At 36.8% G+C, this 24099-nt stretch overlaps 2 protein-coding genes across 2 annotated transcripts in view; one reads left to right on the forward strand and one right to left on the reverse strand.

Annotated features, from left to right (window-relative positions):
- The window catches only part of LOC105382892, a 531219-nt gene that overhangs the window by 34681 nt on the left and 472439 nt on the right, over positions 1–24099 (forward strand). The window lies entirely within an intron of this gene.
- On the reverse strand, positions 16704–17321 carry LOC125490780. The gene has a single exon (XM_048631093.1). The coding sequence runs from the start codon at positions 17319–17321 to the stop codon at positions 16704–16706; it is 618 nt and encodes a 205-aa protein (XP_048487050.1).

The following is a 24099-nucleotide window of genomic DNA, read 5'->3' on the forward strand; positions in this document are numbered from 1 at the left end:
AAAAGTATACGATTTCAAAGTCCTTTGTTTTTATCCCGAAAACAAATTTTGTGTAGCAAAAACCCTTGATTTATTCTAAATGTGGTTCAGTCATTAGGATTTTACAAAATAAATAGGGGCCGCTGGAGTGAACTGTTTTTTCTCATTAGGCTGAGGTTGATAAAAATAAACCTTTGTTAATCGAAATAAAAGGGTAGAATTTTCCGGGGATTGTTTTACCTTTTAAATGTGTATTGTACGTTATTTATCCTAACAAATATTATAATTGCGAAAGTAACTGTGCCTGTCTGTCTGTTACTCTTTCATGCCGAAACTATGTACTCAACGGATTTGAATGAAATTTGGTATACATACATATGGTATAGACCCTGAGAAAGAACATAGGTTACTTTTTATCCCGGAATTCTCACGGGAAAACTTTTAAGGCGAGAAGAAGCTCGCGGGACCAGCTAGTAATTTATATTATTGCCTAATGACTTGCTCTAATTAAAGCTTACGTTAACTTGGTAGACGAAATTGTGTTCCTTTATCTTGTCTATGGACTTCCAACATGGCTGACTTGTATTTTATCGAGTTTATAATAAATAGCTGTTCCCGCCCGCTTCGCTTCGCATTAAAAAGTTTTCCCGTGGGAATTCCGGGATAAAAATAGCCTATGTTCTTTCTCAGGGTCTAGAGTCTAGACCATAATTATGTATACCAAATTTCATTCAAAACCGTTCAGTACTTTTGGCGTGAAAGAGTAACAGACAGACAGACACAGTTACTTTCGCATTTATAATATTAGTTAGGATTAGAGAAGGGTGTTATATTCTTGATTTAACCAGTTATTTGAATTGGCCCTTTCAATACGTGTTCCTTTGGTGCCAAATGTCCTCTATAACGGTGAGTAGGTAGGTACTTTAAATAAACACTGGAGGTTACTTAGTGAATCTTTTTGTTATGGTTAAACAGTTGGTTAAGTTAATGCCTTTAGCTAGTAGTTGTTGAGCATTACTCATCCAACAGCGAATTTCTAAAGTCAAAAAAGTTACCAAACATAAAAGACCCAACCCATTCGTATACCAATTCCAACTAGCCATCAAACAAAATCTAAGGCATTACGCCGCTCATGTTCATAAGTTAACAGATCAGTCAATGTCATTCACAGAGCAGAAAATTGTGAGAACACAGAGTGTAGGTACCGAAATAATAACATTGTTTGCCGGGGCCCACAAATTGCTTCTTCGGAGAACGGCTACCGTGAAAAATGCATAACTACACACATACTAGCGTGTACTCGTTATGAAAGGTGTTATACAGTAACGGTAACATGGGAGTAAGCGTATGGTGTGATATTCTCCAAATACTTTATGTACGTTTACTATGATTAAATACCTAGTACAGCCAAAATATGTTGCCTTTGGTTGTTTGTTATTTAGTAGTATGTGTAGTGAATTTCGAAGAAAACGAATATTCGTAAAGTGCCTTGAATTATGACTGTAACACGGTGGTACACAATATGATGTTCCGAACGAAATAAGTATATTCTAGTATTTATAGATATTTAAACGAACTTAACTTCTTTCGCATCAGCCTCTATCACTATGTACCTATTACTTTCTCCACAACACCCAAGGTTAACTGTAAGCATTATTAAGGGATATATATGACTAAGTTCGCCTTTGTATAAATGTATTTACAAATGTACAATAAATGATTTAATAATAATAATAACGTGAACTAACATGGACTTATTACTCGGCCACTCTCGGACAACACCGTCCTTTACTAATGTGTTTCGTCTATTACCCATGCTAATACAAGTTAAACCCGAGACAAATGCAAACCATACGAAATCATTAGTGTCTGATGGACATTTTTTTAACTGGGGTTATTATCTTTTTGGTAACTGCTCTTTCGATTATGTTTGTAAAATACGGTAGTTTGGTTTTTTTAATTCTCTCTTATTCTTACATAGTAAACCGTTCGAATTAAATGTAAAATTAATCGATAAAATACAAAAGATTTGTGATGGCAGCATCAGTTGAAAAGAGCGAGCAATGTATGCAATAAAAATGGTGCCATCTTTATGTCATATTGCGAATAAAAATCCCGCTTCATTTACTGAAAGTTTATAGTGACTATTATCAATTTTTATTGCACAATATCGCCAGTGAATCGCTTGAATGAATCTGTAAGGATTGTATAAAAATTGGAATAAAATCGCCATTTTCCTTTATGGTCTATAGTTACGTTTAAGGAAATGTGAAATGTTTCGCTTCAAATCGACTTTTGAAAAAGCAGCAACTTATATTGTGCTACCACAAAAAAACTTTAAACACTGTTTAACAAGTGTTTAAAACGAAATTTGACAGATTTTGTAGGCGTTTGACAGCGCTAAACACCTGTTAAATACTGTCTATAGTGCCACAAACTTATCTGTTCCGGTGAGAGCGAACTAAATTGGTCCATATAATCTATGTCAATTCAATATGAAATTCATTAGTAAGTAATGAGGTATGGACCAATTTAGTTCGCTCTCACCGGAACAGATAAGTTTGTGGCACTATAAGTTTTTGTGATAAGGCCCTTTATATTCTTGGCCCGTTTTAAATTAAGAATGTTAATGTATTTACGACGTACGTATTACGTACCTATCACCACCTTACCTTCTGTACCTACTTCATTTAAGTGACTATTTAGGAGGAAGCTCACAAAACTATGTTTATTATCTGCCGAAATTATCTTTTCCTTAATAAGGTCCCGCCTTAATCTAAAAATAATGGTTCGTTTGTAACAATTATTATTGTGTGCTAGCATTTTTGACCACTTTTTACGGACCGTTGCATATGGAGTCTTCCATTTCGGATCATTGACCATTTTAAAATATATTTTATGGTTTATGGCCGTTCAGTGTCTAACGATACAGAACATAAAAACAGATAATACTGTTAGTCCAACATAAATAGGTAATAATAAATATGTTATTGCTTATAGTAAGTGTATAATAATTTATGATAAAATGCAGGAGACCTTATTACATTTAGCCCCAATTTCTCCATAGTCGGTTATCTAACCGACCAGGATTGGTTCATCAATTATACGTCATCTCCATATAAAATTCTTGAACGATGTGTCAAAAGTCAACCACTAATACCTGGTTATGCTCTAACCGACTATTGAGAAATTAGGAACTTAGGAAGTAAAATTAGTGTCACAGTCATTCCAAATTCAAAATCTTCTTAGTAAAAGTATTCCAATATGTCTTTGGATGCGATTATTTTCTTCCGAAAAGGTTTCTGTCTGTAAGTTTAAAAAGTTCACCGTAATTTGTACCATTTAAGAATAACCCTGAGCCCTTGGCTTTCCGTGGGTGGAGCCGTATTCCTCAAGAAAGGTTGGGCGTCACTAATGTCAGATTAGATTACATTTTATTGGATCGCCTCTTTTTAATACCTTGTCTTGAGTATTTTTTATATATGATAATTGTTTATAAGTAATTCCCTGTATCTCCCAGTAGGGTAGGCAGATTGATACTTAGTGACGCAATTTATGTTTCTACAATCTATGCAAAAGTTTGCTTTGATGTTAATAAATCTTTCCCGGGGAAACGGCTGAACCAATTTAAATAAAATTTGGTTCTTAAGACGAAGTGAAACTCGTAGAACAGTGAACGTGTATCATAAATAATTAATTAATTTAAAATTACTGACAGACCTACTAATGTTAAGAAACTTTAGGAACTGGTTCCTGACACACAGGTCACCCTAGTTTAGGAACCAGGGCTACCCCACCTTGTATGTTTTTACTTATTACAATAAAGATATGTTTATGTTTATGTTTACGTGGGATGAACTGAATTGACTGTTTTTTTCATAGATATTTTTATCCTAAAGATTTTATCTTTGAACCACCAGTTAATTCTTACTTTCCATGCAAATAGATTATTTTATCGTTATTCTTCTCTAAAAGTGGAATTTCTCGATAGAATTTCAATAGAAATGACTTGTCTAATGTTTTAAAGAATCTCTATGTTCTGTTTCCTTTTCGTTTGGGCCAATTTACAATCAAAAGTTTTAGCTTACCTAACTTCGGAATGACAATGCTACGAGATAGGGCAGGTTTATTTGTCAGGACTGTACCTAACACCTTAAACTAAGTACCTACATAAAAGACACGTGCTGTGAAATAGGTATCTTATCTAAATTCTCGCTAAATCTGGCCATCATGCTGTCTGTCCATTTAAAGTTTATAGAAACGTTAAAAAACCCTATCCCTAATTTGTTTAATATTTAGGTTTTTAATCCTAACTATCCTATCCTAACTAATATTATAAATGCGAAAGTAACTGTGTCTGTCTGTCTGTCTGTCTGTTACTCTTTCACGCCAAAACTACTGGACGGATTTGAATGAAATTTGGTATACATATGGTCTAGACCCTGGGAAAGAACATAGGCTACTTTTTATCCCGGAATTCCCACGGGAAAACTTTTTAAGGCGAAGCGAAGCTCGCGGGAACAGCTAGTTGGTAATATTCTGATGCGCTGTAAAGCCAGTAGGTATTGCAGACGGCGTCTTATCTAACTATTTATAACTAATTTGGTGCTATTGTCACTGGAACTTTTTCTTTACATAGCACATAATTATTCATTAGGTCGCACTAACTTTACGTTTAAAACATTTCTGCGCTCTCCACACACTATGTTGCTGCATTAGGGTGAGGCCACATGAGCGTAATTTTGTGAGTTGTGAGTCGCGCATTTTCGGTCGCGTTATATCATAGAAAAGTCCTATTTGACTCACACGGCGACGCAAAATGAATTGTCTGCCGACTCACACGCACAATTCCGACAGAATTCGAGAACACGAGACAACTCACAAAATTACGCTCGTGTGACCTTACCCATAAACGTTGGAAAAGAAAAAAATGCACCCGTTTGGCAGCCCAACCGAATTTCTGCTGGGCAGAATTTCTGCGACCGAAATTACGCGACACACAACTCACAAAATTACGCTCGTGTGGCCTCACCCTTAAACATATCGATTGCATGACAGCTATCCCTAACTTCGTATTTCGTAAATCAAGAATAGCCCTGCTTGTTTCCTTCCCAGTTCCTTAGAATAATACACCTCAATATTTATAATGTTACGGAACACAAAAGATTACTTACTGAGTTACGCCTACATTCATCCCGCGACATGAATAATTCTATTCCCATTTTACGATCGGAATTACGGGAATAGCTTAGAATAATGTATTACTATTGCGTTGATATGTTAGATTGGGATGGATGGTTTGATTCACGTATTAAAATGTAATCTTCCGTAACATACTACTAATAATAGTGAATGTGGATGTACCTAAGTAAATTTTTCAAGGAATGAAACACACCACACATACGAATTTACAAAACTCGTAGAACAAAAGTTGTTCACAATTACTCCCTGAGTCACCCCCTTTCGGCTTAGCTTATACCCTTTTTGCAACATGTATAATTATTATAATAGTCACGATAAATGCACCTACTTTGACTTGTCTACAAAGGAAGGTATAAAGCTGGGTACAGACCGGCCAAACGAACGCCAACGAACGGGTTTCGTTGGCCTTTGTTGGTGCAATCTGCCCTGTATTATGTATGATAAATATCCATCGTTGGCCGTTCGTTGGCTGTTCGTTGGGCCGGTCTGTACGCAGCTCAAGGCTAAGAAATATATAGGTATAGATAATGTAAATTTTACGGCCGGCTTTTCAGAATTCCATCAAAAGTTTCGAGTACTTTGTTATAAGGCAAATTAAAGTATAGCTATAAAAGATTTAAGAAATTCCATTTATGTATCCCGAAGACTTGGGATAACTTAAAAAGTAATAAAGCGTAATTTTACGATTGTTATTAAAAACTTTTCATGTGACATAATATTAATTTGAAGTAAATCTAAGTCAGTAATGCTCAAGTTTCTCATTTCAGCAATTCTGCCTAAGCATGAACTTTAAGATGACAGCTTTTCTGAATATTTAAGTTGTAGATACTTAATTTAAGGTTCTACCTTGTGAAAAATCGAGGGATAAGGAATTAAACTATAAGTATGAAATATAGTCCTGAGTAGAAGAATATTAACTTCCAAAATATCAGCTAAATAAAAATCTATTAATTTACATAAAAATACTCTTGATTTTTACATCAAAGTATTACTTATTCTTATTACTATACTATTACAATATATTTTACAAGTAATCCACCGTATAACGGCACCTAAAAACGTATTTTCTTACCCAATACGTGTCTCCGAAACTTGGGGCCCACTCCATCCCTCATTTGGGTATAACTTGGGCCCATCAAAGAGTCTTCAGTCAAGGAGCTCCTTACGTCATCCAACTGTTGTTTGTACTTGAGTACCTCGTGAGTTTTTCAGGCGAACATGTGTTGACGTACTGCCGGTTTCATAACTGAGAATGTCAAGTTAAGCTGAACTTAGATATGTCGTGTCGTTTGCGTATTTGCCCATATAACAAACTGGGTCTTAAGTATAGATATTCAAAAGGGGTGGTCAGTAGTGGATTCATTATTAAAATCTAGTGAAATACATGTGCTTTTTTTTACTCTTTTTATTTATATACATTTTGTAATAACATATCCCATATCCCTGGAAGTATAATAGTACCTCTGTACTTTCAGTTTGGCTTCCTAGAGTGTTCCCGAAACAGTGTTCATTTCACAAAAGCTCATTAATTTAGTTACGAATAACTTTTGTTTTCGTGAAGTGTAATTCCATTCCATGTATCTTTTTATATTATCAAATAGACTTCCTTATCCATTCACCGAGCGGTGGTAGCTCAGTTGGGTTAGCGCCCGCTTCTCACGCAAGAGATGCGGGTTCGAATCCCTGACATGTACCAATGAGTTCTTTTAACTTAAGTACAATGTATACCATCGTTCTTACGGTGAAGGAAAACATCGTGAGGAAATCTGCATATCTAGATTTAGCACATCTAGATAAGTGAACCCACCAACCCGCAGTCGATCAGCGTGGTGGGAAAGGGTCCAAAACTCCAAACTTAGGAAGGCAGTTTAGACCTCGGGGATATGCACAAAGGTTCCACTCGAGAGAGACAGGTGCAGGTACTTACACCCCCACAGATAATAGAATAGAATATGAATCCATTCACCATCTATCAATACAGCATTCATTGTATCCCACTCCACCAGGTATCATTTGAGCCTGCATACAAATTGGTGGGTTTTAGCGAAAAAATGCAATTTCACCGCTTCTATCCGGCAACTATCCGGTTATTTACCGGGCCGTTGTCTGAAGAATTCCGTTTTCCTCTATAAACATTGACCGGAGAGTGTGGGCCACGCCTCAGGAACTAGCGGGTTTAGGCTTTTGAGGATACGAAGTTGTTAAACCATCCCCACTGGGGAAATCCAAAGGGAGAATCCTACAATCAAAGCCGTACTTACTGGTTTGTAATTTAGGAAAACGAATAAGTTTGTCTTTTCTCCTAAAAGTTTCATGACAGTTTCCGCTAAAGGAGCAACTTTGTATGCGAGAAACGTAAACATATCGTTTTCGGCAAACTATCGAACCTGTACCAGATGTACAGTCCCCAGGTGGTGTTGCCTAACGGACAGCTAATAGCTTAAAATTAATGTTTTAAAGACGATAGGAATTGTCACATTGAAATACGCTATTCTCTTCGCACTTGAAGGAAAACCTATTAGGAAGGAGCGGGAAGGAGGAAAGAAAAAAAAGCGGAAGGCCTCTGCGGCGCTCGAATACAAATCGTACAGGGTAGAGTAACGTTGCTGAAAATATAAATCGTTATTTAACGAAAAGTTGCCGTTGTTGAAAAAATATTTGCTGCTTAAAATAAATATGTGTAAGTACCCCATTAGGGTCGCGGGTTTTCAGATATTTTTAACCGGTTTCGAAAAAGGAGGAGGTTGTCTATTCGTTTATGTCCCATGTCCATTGTCCACCGATTTTTTTGAAAGTTTCCGATTTTGATAATACATATTTTTATTTTGATGTACCTAGGTAGGTAGGTATTAGGTTTAACTCAGGGTTGGTCCCATCTTATTTTTTAAATAACCTTTAAATAGATTCTAATTAAATTTGAACCCAAATATAGTGGTTAATAACAAAACAATATGATGGTGTGTCGCGAGCATAGGATTCGATACTATTTTCGAATCTACACGAAGGGTCACTTTTACCAAACACTAAACGTATTTAAATCAAATTTTAAATACATTTTGTACTAACTGACAGACGTATGACAGGCTACTAAATACGTTTAGCGTTTGGTGAAATTCCACCTAACATATGGAAAAAACAAATGTCACTTTTAGAACTAACTTTGCCTTACATTTTGACAGTGACAGTTGACGATACGCAACGTTAACGGAGGATCGAAACTTGTGCTCACGACTCTGGAATGGATTTGAATGAAAACTCTCTTATATTCTCTTCTAGCCTTTTTAGGTAAATATTATTATAGTAATACGTGTTATATTCCCTGTTGACTTTTCAGATTTTTCTCATTTCCAGTAATACCATTCATATATTTGTCGTTATTTTCATGATTCGGTGAGCCGTTATTACGGTCACAAACATTCAGTCACAATGGAATAGTCAGAACCCAGAATCGACCCCGAATTCCCTAGTGTTTCCTTGTATTTCTGGTATTGTTATTTTAGTTAAACAAGAATTTAGCTAAAAGAGAACGTTAGACTAAGGAATGCTGATATATGGAGACTCCTCTCCTATACTGTCACAGTATTGTTTGTTTTGGCGTGAAGTATCTGTTCTTTGGGATTAAAATTAACTGCAAGGAATTTTTCTTTTGGGAAGGACAGATTTTGTAATACTGTTGGAACGTTAACAATTTTTGTGTCATGCCTTTCTACCCATTGTAGTACAATTTATGGATTTAGTATCAGAAATGTATGTAGTTCCTAGTACTGGTACTAGTACAGTCTGAGGCAAATAAATCTTAACCACTCAGGAGGGGTTAGCTTTATTTGGCGCAGACTGTACATATAAGGTTAGTACTTAATTACAAGGTCCAAAAGTGTACATAAGTACGGTCAGCTGCATAAGTACTACTACACTTCTGTACCATGTCAAACTGACGAACCGTCAATGTTTCAATGAATGGATAGGCTGTTTGTTATATTGACAAGGTACAAAAGTGTATCGCTACTTATGCAGCTGACTGTACATATTTATGGAGTCGACTGTACAATAATAGTGCCATAGCGTGAATAATTAAAAAAATACACGACAATACCTAATACGAGCGATTACAAGAAATAATTCGTAGTTTTGTTTTTCTCGTGAGAATGGTAACATAACGGATTTAACGATTTGCCGCTACTGTCGTGTCTACTCAAGTCATTATATTATTTACTTTAAGAAACAAACTTCTTATATGCTTTTAACAATAATAAACAATGTTCAGTTCAGTGTATGTTTTTTGTATGTCTGATTTATGTGGTGTTCAATAAAGCTATATGCTAGGTATTCTATTCAATTCTATGCATTAATTTATAATATATTTGACAGTTCATCAAATCCATAGAAAAAAAAACATCAAAAGTATCAGCTGTTAGCTAAGCTAATAGCTCTGTATAAGGGTGTACCACAGAATCTTTATAATTAGCCACATATGGGGAGTACGAACGAAAGAAGCCTTCTTGAGTAACGCACTCAACATATATTTTGGACAGTCGGCTACTACCTTACTACCTAATAATACTCATACCTAATCATCATCACGACCCATGACGTCCCTTCCAATGAAGCAAGGGTTTAGGACTAGTCCTAATCTAATCTGACTGGTCAATCATATCACCACGGTGACACGGTGGTGGTATAGTGGAGCTGTAATGTTTGTTACCAATACGCTACGTAAACGCTAAACCGAAATTTTAGTTTAGTTTAGTATAAAGAAAGAAAGAAAGAAAAGAAAGAAAAAACATTTATTGCCACATAATCGGGAAAACACAATAAAACACAAATACAAAAATTAACTTAAGATTAAAAGGTGGCAAAAGGACAAACTCAGCAATGCTGCGAGTTATACCTCGTATAATCTATGCAGCGCTGGTTTTCAGTATGCCCTGAACTTAGGTGCTAAATTATATACTTATAAATTAATTAAACTAGTTACACAAGCTTAATTTGATAATAAATGGTATAGTTTTATATATAAATAAATACTTTATAATAAATATTATAGTTTTATTTACAAATAAATAATAATTACATATACAGGGTGTCCCAAAAGTCAACGTCATCCCTTAAAGGGCTGATAGGTCAGCACATGAGAGGCCAGAATATCACAATATGACCTTAGTAAAAACTCGATAATTTTCGAGATATTGACACTTTTATAAATTTGCTGAAAATCGACACCTTGGATCAGTTTTTTGCGTGCCGCCGGTACAAAAATCCATATTGTTAGAATTTGTTTGGTGTTGCATCACCCTGTATAGCCCTGCTATTGATCGCAGTCAAAAAAAATATCGAGTAATGCTGTATGTTTAAAAAAAACACGGTTTTCAAAGTCATAAAAGGTAATCGTATTTTTTTATAAACAACTTTGACTCTACATACTGTAAAAAAAATATACCACGCAAACCTGGCACCTTATTTGAAAAGATTGCTCATTTAATGCAGTTTCCAAAATGGTATGAAACGTTGCTATTGTTTCAATTAACAAAAACTTATTGCTATTTTAGTACAAAACGACCTCGATGTAAAAATTTTGATGGAAATTTATCTGACTGAATTTATTAGTCCAACAACGTTATGCATGTAGCATGTACATGTATGTAGGTACATTATGTAGATGTATAGTAACAAAGTAGATTAGTCCGTCTGTTTGTCATCATCAAACGAGGCAAATGACGAAGCAACTCGTTCGCTTACGAGCCTCATTTCAATAGAGTTTGGGACTAGTGATGGGAAGTTGCAGTTGTCGATATCGGGATTGCGGGTTAGTTAAAACTTACGTTCATGTAATTTTCTTATCTGGGTGGTCGCAAAATGTATTTAAATATCTATTCTATTCTGGTAGGGGGCGAAGTTCCTGTACGTGGCTCTCTCGAGTGGAACCTTTGTACATATCCCCTTGATTTCAGCTCAGCCAGCCTAGCTCCCGAGTAAACATGTAACGTTTAAATTTCTAATTAATCCACATAAAAATAGGGGTGTTATAATTTTAACATGTTTGTGTATCTATGTGTCTGTGTATTCGTGTGTGTGAATTGTCATATGTCTATCGCGTTGTCAAACGGTTGAACCAATTTTCGATTATTATTTTTTAAATCAAAATCGGCTTAGCAGTTCAAACGTTATGCGACTTTTAGTATTGAATATCGAAGGTTGTTAACGTTGGTTAGGTTATGTCATGCAAAGCCACGGCAATGGCAGGTGGAACTTTTTCTCGTGAGTGAATATGAAAACGGACCAAAGGTTTTATTCAGTAGCCTGTCCAACTTTACTCAATATGTCTGCCATGTCCCATCCCTAGGCATCTATCATTAATGCGACGTCCCCATCAAGTAATCCCTTTACTATGGGCTTGTGTCGTACTAATTGTTTCTATCGCCAACCTATGTACATGCAGGCTAGCACTTTGTAACGTTCTTAATTTGTACGTAGCAAGAGTTAAAATAGAACAAACAAGAGTGCTTTTTCGGTGGAGTTTAGGTTACCTACTGGGAGTTGTAGGTAATTATTTGGAGCTTTCTTTCATTATTTATTTATGAAGGGTCTGGTTGGTAGGGACTTGTTGAGTTGCAAAACCTGCATTACGGTTCTATTCTATATTTATTCTATTTGAGAAACCGGTGTTTCTACCAAAGTGAATATTGGCTTAAGATTTTAAAGACTTAAAGAAAAGAAAGAAAGATAAAACTTTGTTTGACAATGACAGCAATCATACTTAATTATACACCATAATACAGAAGCTACGTATAAATTTGCTGTCCGCCAAAAAAGCCTTCCACTCAGCTATTGCAGCGCCCTTGGCCACAGCCAAGGACTTCCTGATTTGTTACTAGTACAGGTACCATATAGAATAAAATACATAAATACCTATTAGTAACGGCCGGATACCACAGAGAGATTAGCAATCAAAAATTCTAAAGCACATATCTGTCAATGCATATAATTTTTGTCAGTTTTGACAGATTGGTAAGACTGCAGGAATTTTGATTGCTAATGTGCGGTGGTGGCACAGTAGCTATACCATTGTCTAATTACAAATGAAACATGTGAACAGTTATATTAATGTACTTAGGTAGACAAGTGACATTCTAGTACCAACTAATCCTCGGAATAGTCCCTAGGGTCAGGATGGCTCAGGAGTTTCTTGCCTCCGTTCTTCTCCTTAGACAGAAAGAGCTCCCCCTTATCCGAACGGAGAGTAATTTGTAAAAATTGACGTTCATCAAAAAATTTTATATTTTTACGATGAATAAAAATTTTTGACTTTGGTCAGAAGGGTTACTCTATACTGACGAAAAAGTGAACGAGAGCTGCTGTGCAATCGGCACGTTTAATACAACGAGATAAGAACTGTAGCTAGAACAGTAGCGCTCCGAAACTTCGCTCCGTTTTTCGTCACATAGAGTGACCCCCTGTACTAATAAACAGTCCGTGGGTTAACTACATCATCGTTAGCGCTAATGTGCTTTATCCAATATTATCTCGCATCTCCGCCACTGTTACGATTTAACCTGTGATCAATTGTATTTATTACTGAATGTGTTAACTGCCTTAGTGCCAATTTTTCCATAGTCGGTTAGAGCATAACCAGGGAGTAGTGGTTGACTTTTGACACATCTGTCATGAATTTTATATGGAGATGACGTTTAATTTATCAATCAATCCCTGTCGGTTAGATAACCGACTATGGAGGAATTGGCACTTAAGCGGTTTTCACAGTGATTATTGCGTGTCTGAAAGTTTCTTGTTAATATCTCCGTTTGTATAGAAAACACACACACCGAACCACGCTTATACAGATCACGCACAGATATATGCGGAGGGAGCGGTGGTAGCTCAAGCGGGTAAGCGCCCGCTTCTCACGCAAGAGATGCGGGTTCGAATCCCGGCGCTGACATGTACCAATGAGTTCTTTTAACTTAAGTACATTGTATACCATCGCTCTTACGGTGAAGGAAAACATCGTGAGGAAACCTGCATATCTAGATTTAGCACATCTAGATATGTGAACCCACCAACCCGCAGTGGACCAGCGTGGTGGGAAATGGTCCAAGCTTAGGAAGGCAGTTTAGACCTTGGGGATATGCACAAAGGTTCCACTCGAGAGAGCCAGGTGCGGGTACTTACACCCCCACAGAGAATAGAATAGAATAGAATAGATATATGCGGAGAAACACGCACCGACACGCGTAAGTCCCGCACAGTTTTGTTCTAAGACATTTGGAAATTCGCAAACAAAATGCTTCTCCATTTGCTGCACATTATAATTGGAACAGGGCATAACTTTTTTAATTTCCTGGATTATTATTTTTTGGTGGAAAACAACATAAATATTTCGCTGGTCAGATAAAGTTTAGAAGAATTTCATCAATGCAAAATTTACCCTTAGGTTCAGAGGAATTCTAATTTTATAATTCAATCCAAGATAAACATATATTTCATTAGAATTATATCTTTGTATTTACTTTTTAATCATCCATTTGGGAACACTCGCGTACTAGGACGGCAACATACAGGGATCAAAAATGCAGACAGTACCTAGAGGCTGCCCTCAGGGTTCTATTTTGAGTCCTCTGCTGTTTGTACTGTATACTGCCGATTTGGTCAAATGTATTAAGCACTGCAAAGTACATCTTTATGCAGACGACACTCAGCTGTATTATTCTTTCAACCCTAAAAACATTAATGAAGCTATTATTAAAATTAACGAAGATCTGCACGCGATTTTCACTTGGTCTTGTAAAAATTCTTTAGCACTCAATCCGCAAAAATCAAAATTTATGATCTTAGGAACTAAACATCAAGTGAACGCTATACATCAGAATAACCCTCAAATATTGATTAATGACATCATCATAGATAAAGTTATGTCAGCCAGAAACTTGGGGCTCCTTATGGATAGTGAACTACGGTATATAGAACATGTAAATTTAAAGACCAGAAACGCGTTTTACAGACTGAAGGTACTATACGGAATCCGTGAATTTATCTCTGAGACGGTACGGGTTTTGCTAGTTGAGTCGTTGGTTTTATCCCTCTTTAACTTTTGTGACGTGGTATATGGACCTAGAATATTTGCGAAAACCGAACGAGCAATACAAAGGGTACAAAACGCATGTGCACGGTTTTGCTATAAGATACCGAAAAGGGCCCATATAACGCCTTTTTTGAATGAAAAGGGCGTTCTTAAAATGGCTGCCCGTAGGAAACTGCATCTAGCCAACCTGGTGCATAAAATCGTTCACAAAGAAAGGCCAGCATACCTGTATGACAAATTGAGATGGAAAAAGGAAGCTCACCAATATAATACTCGTAGTAGGGCGCGAAATAATGCATGCATACCACAACATAGGACAGTTGGGTTCAAAGGCGGTTTCAAATACGCTGCTTCAAAAATTTGGAACGACTTACCCCCGCCTTTTCAGAAGAATATGTCACGCATCTCTTTTAAATATAAATTAAAAAATATTTTAAAACAAAAACAAAACTCAGATGCGGCAAGGACATATATATTTAAAAAAATAAAAATGAACCTAACTGATAAAACAGACTGGCTTCAATGACACTGCAAGTTGACTTATAACAATCTACTCTACTTCTAGTTGCGTTTATACATATATGAACAATATTTAATTTAATTCATATTTATAAAACTATAATATTTAAGTATTATTATTTATTTGTATATAAAACTATAATATTTATTATAAAGTATTTATTTATATATAAAACGATACCATTTATTATCAAATTAAGCTTGTGTAACTAGTTTAATTAATTTATTAGTATATAATTTAGCACCTAAGTTCAGGGCATACTGAAAACCAGCGCTGCATAGATTATACGAGGTATAACTCGCAGCATTGCTGAGTTTGTCCTTTTGCCACCTTTTAATCTTAAGTTAATTTTTGTATTTTTGTTTTATTGTGTTTTCCCGATTATGTGGCAATAAATGTTTTTTCTTTCTTCTTTCTTTCTTCTTTCTACTAAAGGCTGATTCACACACTGTTTAGTGCGAGTGTTTAGTAGACGTACATTGCTGGGCTTGTTATACAATATTTTCAAAACTTTGGAATCTGCCATACATACTCAGAAATGTACGTCTACTAAACACTCGCACTAAACCGTGTGTGAATCGGCCTTAATTGACATTATCTACAGGGTAGGCAATAGGCAAGTAGTTGTAATTCAATTTAATTTCTGCATTCAGTTTTCGCAAATGTAAAAAGAAGCAAGCCTACCACTTACTATCGGGCACAGGCCTATCTAACGGGTCTCGAATCCCGCAAACCCGGTCTTCAGTCAAAGTCGAGGCCTTAATTGAATAAAACCCGAAAATGGATTCTCAAGGACCGCCAAGATTTTTAAATAAGAATGCCCCGAATCGGGTCTAAGTCCTCAAAACTTCGACGGGGCACTAATAGTATTTCGTAAACTTGAGATTGGTCTGCGAAAATGAGTATTAAAGTACTCTCAAGAGTTCACAACATAATCGCTCTCAGCTAGAAGTATGGGCTTAGGGTAGGGATGTCTGCAGGATGGTTTAGTATAGAAAATATTTTTTTAAATTAGATTTATGTAGATGAGACAATTTACTCAATGGGAAAACATAAAATAATTATTATTTGTTAGAAATTCAACTTTATAAATGACAGCGTGAATATAAAAAACTTAATACTATTTAAGTGTTATTTTTATTATTGCTAACAGAATAGACTGAATCAGGGAGATATAATAAAATTATGTACCAACCTGCACCTGTTAATCAATATTCCCGTAACAAAGGATATGTTTATCACTTATTTTCTATCAGTGTTGGTATATAACAGTGTGTGATGCAGTGAGAAGCCTACAGTCATGTTTCACAACCTTACAACCGCTCTTGCGGTCTTCTGCCTGATACTGGTAAATACTATTAATTTTATTAATCAATTTTGATGTTATTGTAGTAAGTGAAAAAAGTTAGGTTACTGAATATTCAATATGATATTCATACATCATTAGAGAGAGAGATGGAAATATACACAAAGACTTAGGGTGGCTTGCATAACAAAGTTAATCAAAATTAAATCTATGACCTCTTGCTCTGACATTATAGTGTCAGAGCAAGAGAAAAACTATTTAATTTTGATTAACTTTGTTATGCAAGCCACCCTTAGTGATCTAACCGTGATATCTTTAATTTGTGAATTAACAGCAAAAAAAAACATTAAAATTTCAGCTTATGACAGAGTGTGGCAGCGCGGCCTCATGCTATGGCAACTGCGGGTACCCATGCTACCCGCCACCTTTCTTCTACCCATACTACCCGGCCAGTACACCCTCGACCCCGGCCAGTACAACCCCAATCCAGCCCAGTACGAGCATCCCAACCTGCCAGTGTGCCAATAAACTATCCATCCCTCTAGGATGCGGATGCACATATACGATTACTGCAGGTCAACAGTCAGGCCCAACGCCAGACCCAAAGCCCAAACCAAATCCTAAGCCAAAAGACCCAATGCCACAGCCAGTGCCACAGCAACCGCAACTACCTCAACCAGAGCCGGCTCCGACACCAACACCTCAACCAGAGCCGGCTCCGACACCCACTCCTCAACCAGAGCCGGCTCCGACACCCACACCTCAACCAGAGCCGGCACCGCCACCAACACCTCAACCAGAGCCGGCTCCGACACCAACACCTCAACCAGAGCCGGCTCCGACACCCACACCTCAACCAGAGCCGGCTCCGACACCAACCCCTCAACCAGAGCCGGCTCCGACACCAACACCTCAACCAGAGCCGGCTCCGACACCCACACCTCAACCAGAGCCGGCACCGCCACCAACACCTCAACCAGAGCCGGCTCCGACACCAACACCTCAACCAGAGCCGGCTCCGACACCAACACCTCAACCAGAGCCGGCTCCGACACCAACCCCTCAACCAGAGCCGGCTCCGACACCAACACCTCAACCAGAGCCGGCTCCGACACCCACACCTCAACCAGAGCCGGCTCCGACACCAAAGCCGCAACAGCCTGAACCGCAACCGCCACAGAACGGGTCACAACCACCGCCACGGCCACAGCCACCACCACGGCCACAGCAGCCACCATCACGGCCTAACCGGCCTTAATAGTCAAAAAGCACAAAAAAAACCAAATAACCTTAGAAAAAAGAAGAACAAGCCATAGAATAATATGGACTCGTCTTGAAAATAAGTACCTATGTTTTTATATAAAGTTTAAGTAATTATATTTAAATCATGTTTTAATTTGTATACTTATTAACACGATGAAATAGTAATCTAAGATAAATACCCACTCCTTATTGCACGCATAATCCGATTCTGAAAGCACAAAGTTTTCCTGCAATACGCCCGCTCTAACCCTGGCATTCGCAATATTCACATCCCTAATCGAATGAACCCACCAACTTTAAATTAGACTTGTCTCCCTTCATCCACCGAAGAACGGTTACTCTGCGTTTTCAAGAAAAAAATGAATGAAAAACTTATACGTATGAAGGGTTCCTTTCTAAGGGAAAGTTTTCCAACTTATCTATTAATCATAGCGAATATTTAATAGCAAGGGGATGCTGACGGGTGTTTTTGGCAGTAGCCTCTGTGTCCCGGATAAAACTTTTAACTGTAAGCTCTGTTTTGTTTTCTAACTGTTCCCGGGATTTATTTTAAGGTTTGTGTCATATGGATATAGCGCCACGATCCCTTCCAGAGGTGCAGTTAATGCTGTACTGTGATGATGAAATAGAAAATTAAATTATTACAATCGCAGTACAGTGTACATGTACATAGGAGTCCCTCCCAAAGAGGACCACAAAATTTTCATCCTCATCCAAGCTACATGTCCCAGGATTCCATTTCAGACTAGTAGCAGTGAGTTAGAGGGCGAAAAATCATTCATAACGTATCTGCAAAGCCCTACATAAAATCTAAATAAAACCAAAATCAACACGACTTTTACGCATCATCATGCGATCCCTGAAATCCGGGTGGATCCGTCCCGGACCTCCGAGTTCGACCCAGAGGCAGCCAGGCGTTGCCCCACTCGACTTTTATGCATACACAATAAGGGTCCAACCCCGGGGTAATTCCATTTAAAAAAGATGGAAATTCGTCCGAAGCGGGAGCGTGTTAACGCGATTTTAATTTTTGGGTAAATCGAGTTTGTCTCGAGTGTTTTATTTGTTGTTTTTTTAGGTTATACCACGTTATACTTAGATATGTACAATGATGTTGCGATATTTTTGACCGTCCGACCTAAAAAGTGACATAATTTTTATTTGTGTGAGTTGTGTGACCCATAGCTGCGAAACGGACGGACGTGCTGTAAAATATTAAAATTAACCAATTTACAAATACAATATAACTTTATTGAAAAAATACACTAGATAAATTACATTATAAAGAAAGAGTAAACACAATAGGCGGCCTTATGTCGAAAAGCGATCTCTCCCAGGCAACCTTTGGGTGAATGAAAGACTTATGGAGTAAATGAGGAAGGTGTACACTAGGGTTTCGTTTTTCCCGACCTTTTTCTGTTCCCGGGAAACGGGAATTATTTTGAAGATTTCCCGGGAATTCCCGGGAAACGGGAATTTATTTTCAATGCTTAGTTTTGCTATTTTCGGGTATTAAAAGTCTATAAAATAGTCTATTAAAACTCTTACATTAAATCAAATATACTTTTATCACTCGTATAGGTAGCAAAAAGCAACAGTCAGATAAATTAACAACCAAAATTACATATTATGATTTTATGGACATGCCAAATCATTTTTTTTTCTTAATTGTAGATTAAACAATAACAAAGGTATTATAATTAACAGTTTGAAAATAATATTATTATGACATATAAAATAAAAATAGAAAATTAATTACACATGAGGTACTTAATGTTTTAGAAAAAATAATTAATTCAAAGATTTATCGCTCAACCTACTTCTTATTTTGGTTTTTTCTATGAGTTAGTAATTTTATAAAAAATACGCGGACATAAAACGAGGACAGTCATAAAAAAAAATATGACAGGTGTCACACTAGTGTTAGCTTTTACATACTCTTTGGTCACATATGTAAAAGCCGATCAATTGTTTGGTTTTAGGTACGATAAAAGATGAAAGTATTGAATCAGGAAGAGGTGAAACAAGGTGATGTAAATGAGTCATTTATCTTTGCAATGAAGCTGCGCGAAAACAATAACACGTATGATTTTCCAATAATTTACAACAAAACCGAGTTTCTGATCGTAGACGACAAACCTGCCGATATTTTTTTTGTTTTAAGGTAGGAGAAACAGATAGATAAAGACGAAAATATGGCATAAAATCGTTTAAAAAATTAAAACCCGGGAATTCCCGGAAATGCTATTTTTTTCCCGGTTTCGGGAAGGACAAATTCGGAATTCCCGGGAAAGCGGGAACGAAACCCTAGTGTACACGTATTACACGCACAAAAGTCAGCCTCATTGCTTATAGTAGGTAATCTCTACCAGACAATCTCTCACATACACTTTACCTCTATTAACATCAAATTTATTTGTTTCAGGTAACAACCTACTACCCACTACCTACAGATGTAATTCTTGATCGAATCTTCACATAAAAGAGCCAAACTGCGAGGTAACACCGTGTTTCTGTGGAGAAATATTGATACAAGGAGATGCGAGGCCCACCGACACATAAATAAAGAGTAAGCGATGGGCCGAGCGCCGAGCTACCTACACGATCACGAGTCTGGGCTCTTCGCGTGTCGTCTAAACTTTACTTATGTACGGGCTGCTTGCACCAAATATTTAATCAAAATAACTCTATTGATGTCTAGCTTTGACAGTATACTATCAGAACAAGACAGCAATATATTTAATTATGATGAAATACTTGGTGCAAGCTGCCCTAACTGTCTGCTTGTTCTTCTTCGTCTTATAGTGTCTTTCTGAAGCCATTTAGTGAATGACTGTCGCTGGCATTTGCGAGGAGCTATTGTGGTGTGGACATTATTATGAATCCCTAGCTTTATCCGGAATATCCGTATGTGTTTTAGCGTCACTCTAGGGTCTGTTTCACTACGTCAGACATTGTGAAACAGACCCTAAGCGAACAAAAATAATATGTTCTCGCGTAAACTTGAAATTTTGACCGTGACATTAATTTAATAACATGATTCTAGTTTTCTTCCTCTTTTACTGTACCTGCAGTAGTGAAGAATAAACAAGAGAAATATAGTTATTTTATTATTCTTCCACTGTTGCCAGCATCCGGTCCCGTATTTCTTTTCCTTTCATCACATGTTTACTCACACTTACGGCCCAGTTTCAATAGCTTTTCTATTGCCATCTCGACTGGTCTTTTCATTGCTTGAATACGTAAGGCGCGCTTAAATCTGGACCATAGAATAGAGGAGCACAGGAGAAGCGTCCGGGAGTCGTATCATAAAAATGTAAATTTCCGGACTGAACGGCGGACATATTTGTCCGTCAACGATCGGTAATGTTCGGCGTTTCCGAACTAGTCACGAGCTCGAATTTAAAAATAGAATGGGCTAGTCTGCGGGAGATCGAGAAGAGTGATTTGGCAGAAAATTTGCTTCTGCAGTGGTACCAACTTAACCGCCATCACATTAATAACGTTACATCTTTCTGTGGTGTGATGTATTTGCTACTTTCACGGACAAACAGCTGAACAAATTTTTAAACTGTTTGAAAATGACTACCTATAAATTATTTTATTGGCCCAAGAACTCTTTGTAGGTCCTCGATAATAGATTTAGGCCCTGTTCCACAATGTCTGGTTAGTGGCTACTTGTGAGATAAAATACAAGCTGTCACTCTCTGTTATTATATTTTTGACAGTGACAGCATGTATTTTATCTCACAAGTAGCCACTAACCAGACATTGTGGAACAGGGCCTAAGGATTAGGTCCCCACAATCCATTATTTCAATTTGGCAACCGATGCACCAAACACCCTGTATAGAACCCTGGCTTGAAGAAAAGCTATAATGTAATGTCTGACACAGTTTTAAATATTACATGAAGATTAAATCTGGCCCATTCTTCAGTAGCAACGAAAGTTTTACACATTTATTAGGTGCTGACATTTTCAGGAATTCGTTTTTCCGTTTCAAACTGAATTCTTGCATAATATTGATGACAGTTTTATTAAGTTTATTTGTTAGTAGGTAATTCTGTAATATTTTAATAAAACTTATAAGAATCTTAAATAGACAGATTGATATAGCACAGCAAACAGGAGATGATATTTGCCACTTTAACGGGTAAACCGATTTTAAAATACTTGGCCAAGAAAATTGAATTTCTTTATCAGAAAAAAATACATCACCCATCCGTTTTGGAGTCTTCAGATAGACACATAACTATTATAAGAGTATAGTACTCTTTTAACTCTTCTGATGCTCTTAAAGATACTTAATGGTAATGTGAGGCTGTATCGATGTCTGGCTCCGATTAATGCGTGTATTAATTAGATATTATTCTTATTATACGATATGTTAAAATATTAATATAAAACCAAACACAACCCACAAAAGCCCGACGCTTTCAACAAAACCATTTTCCCTCTTGCTAAAACCGGGCAGTTTTCAAATAGAACAATCCTGACTAGCAGACCAAGGAGAGACATAACTTTACTGCAACATACATAAATTATTAACGCGCCCCTAACTTACGCAGTAAAGTATGTATATTTGGCCTGGAGCCATAAGTCTGCTGTTTTAGATATCTCAGATTTTGATATTTGAGGCGGAAAATTGAGGTGGTTTTTACCTTAGATTCTAGATCTATTGTGCCGAGTTGAACAAACGTAAAAGGTAGATTGATCTTTTATATACCTATAGCTGTCACTTTCTGTCCGTATACTGTCAAAGCAAGTCAGCTGTAGATTTAAGGTCGACCTAAGTAGAGTTATGCATTCGTTCTTGTAGTTGCAGAGCAAATGTTGTTCAGATTGAGCACCTGAGTCACCCACTTACGATTACTGTGACACTTTTGCAACACTTTGCTGTAACTACATGCAAATATACCCATATATGTACAATGTAGGTACATGTAAGGATATGTATGTGTATATTTGCATATTACCTGCTTCATTACCAGTTGATTATAATGCTGTGTCGCAGCGTAATCACCTTCGATTAATACATCAAAGGGAACTACTCTATTTAGCGTACTGATCCATTCCTTAAGGGCTACAGAATCCATTACGCATAAACGCCTTACACTCATGCTATGGCACCTCAAGGCTTAGAGCTAAATGCAACCAAAAAGATAAATGTCCTGTCAAAATGACAGTAAAAAGCAAAAAAAAACACAATATTCCGTATTCATATTTTCCTAGGTCTTCCTTTATTTACGCTAGAAATAAAAATTACACAAAATCACCAAATTAAATTACTTCGAATGTATAAGGGCAGGGGCAGATTTAGCGTAAAAAGCAATTTATTAATGGAAATGTCATGAAGGAATCAATTTTACAAATCGCTCGGGGGTGGACCACCCTCTGTGTACAGAAATTTATGTCAAATATACGATCCCCTTCTGCGTTTTTTTAAAAGAATGAATTTTTTGTTTTACTATTACCTACCTAGGTATATTTTTGTTGAAGATTTAAACTAGTACTTAAGTGCGTTTACAGCGAAAGATTTATTATAAGAACTTTTAAGTATCTTCCTGTTTTTGCACAAGTGAAAAGTAACTAGATCTGGCCTAATAAATATATAAATCTCGTTTTAGTCCTTATTCAATTGACTACAGCAGCTAGACAATGTTAATGTTAAGATTTTTTACACAGAAGTTTTCTCTCCCAAAAAGTGAACTTATTAGTCCACCTCTGAGGTAATAAATATAAATAAGAATATTAAAAAAAAATCAAGCTTCTCTTCAACAGAAGGATGATGATTACACAGCTCAGCGTGTCCCTATAATCGATAAAGTATCGACAGCGTTGTAAGCGATAAAGTATCGATAAGTTTACCGCGTCGTCGAAGAGTTATCGACTTGTTTGCCGCCGGCTACAAAAGTTTACAACTTGTGGACAGCTCATCGATAATTTGTTAAATTCCGGTGTCCCTAATTTATTGCTCGACACTGTAACTTTGCAAGCTTGCGATTGTATTAGATTTCTATGACTAGCTGGGTGATGGAGGTTATTATGGGACTAGTGCACAGTGCATTGGAGAAGCCAACGATCTTATTCACAACAGAACAACAATGTGACTTTGTAAGATTTTTTTTTGTAGTATCGTGGTGGTAGTATCATACCTATATTGAAAAAGTTATTTTTAAAACGCGACGCCCGCGAAGTAAAAGTTATTACACCGGTAGGCAAACGAACCTGAGACTTTGAAGGCTTTAATCAGCGTATACCGCTCTACCGTCTCGTCCTCAATACCTATGTATATAATATACCATACCTCGTATAATATAATATACCTCGTCCGTTGCCCTGCACTGATAGTCATCACATTTCGTCACATTCGCCTTAAAAAGTAACTCGGCCTGAATTATAAAAAAATACGATAAAAATCGCGAAAAGCAATCAAATTTTATTACCAATAATTATAGCTCGTTGTATAAGTTGAGTTATCTGTATCAAATAATATTTTAAGCTGAATTTTACATATGAAGTCGGTACAGTCAACCTTGTGCTTATGTTGCGTTTTATCAGGAGCACTCTTAATTCTAGTGTTTTAAGAGTTACATTTATTTTTGCACTTGGGTAGTGTTCACCATATAGGTAAGGGAAACGAGATATTATGCAGGTATATTTTGAACCATTTTTGTAAAAAAAAAAATGAAGTGTCTTTTTGCATCAGAGAAGAAATGCACATAATAATAATATTAAGTACCTAAACCGTCC

This window comes from Plutella xylostella, chromosome 27 (assembly GCF_932276165.1).
Source record: "Plutella xylostella chromosome 27, ilPluXylo3.1, whole genome shotgun sequence".
NCBI lineage: Eukaryota > Metazoa > Arthropoda > Insecta > Lepidoptera > Plutellidae > Plutella > Plutella xylostella.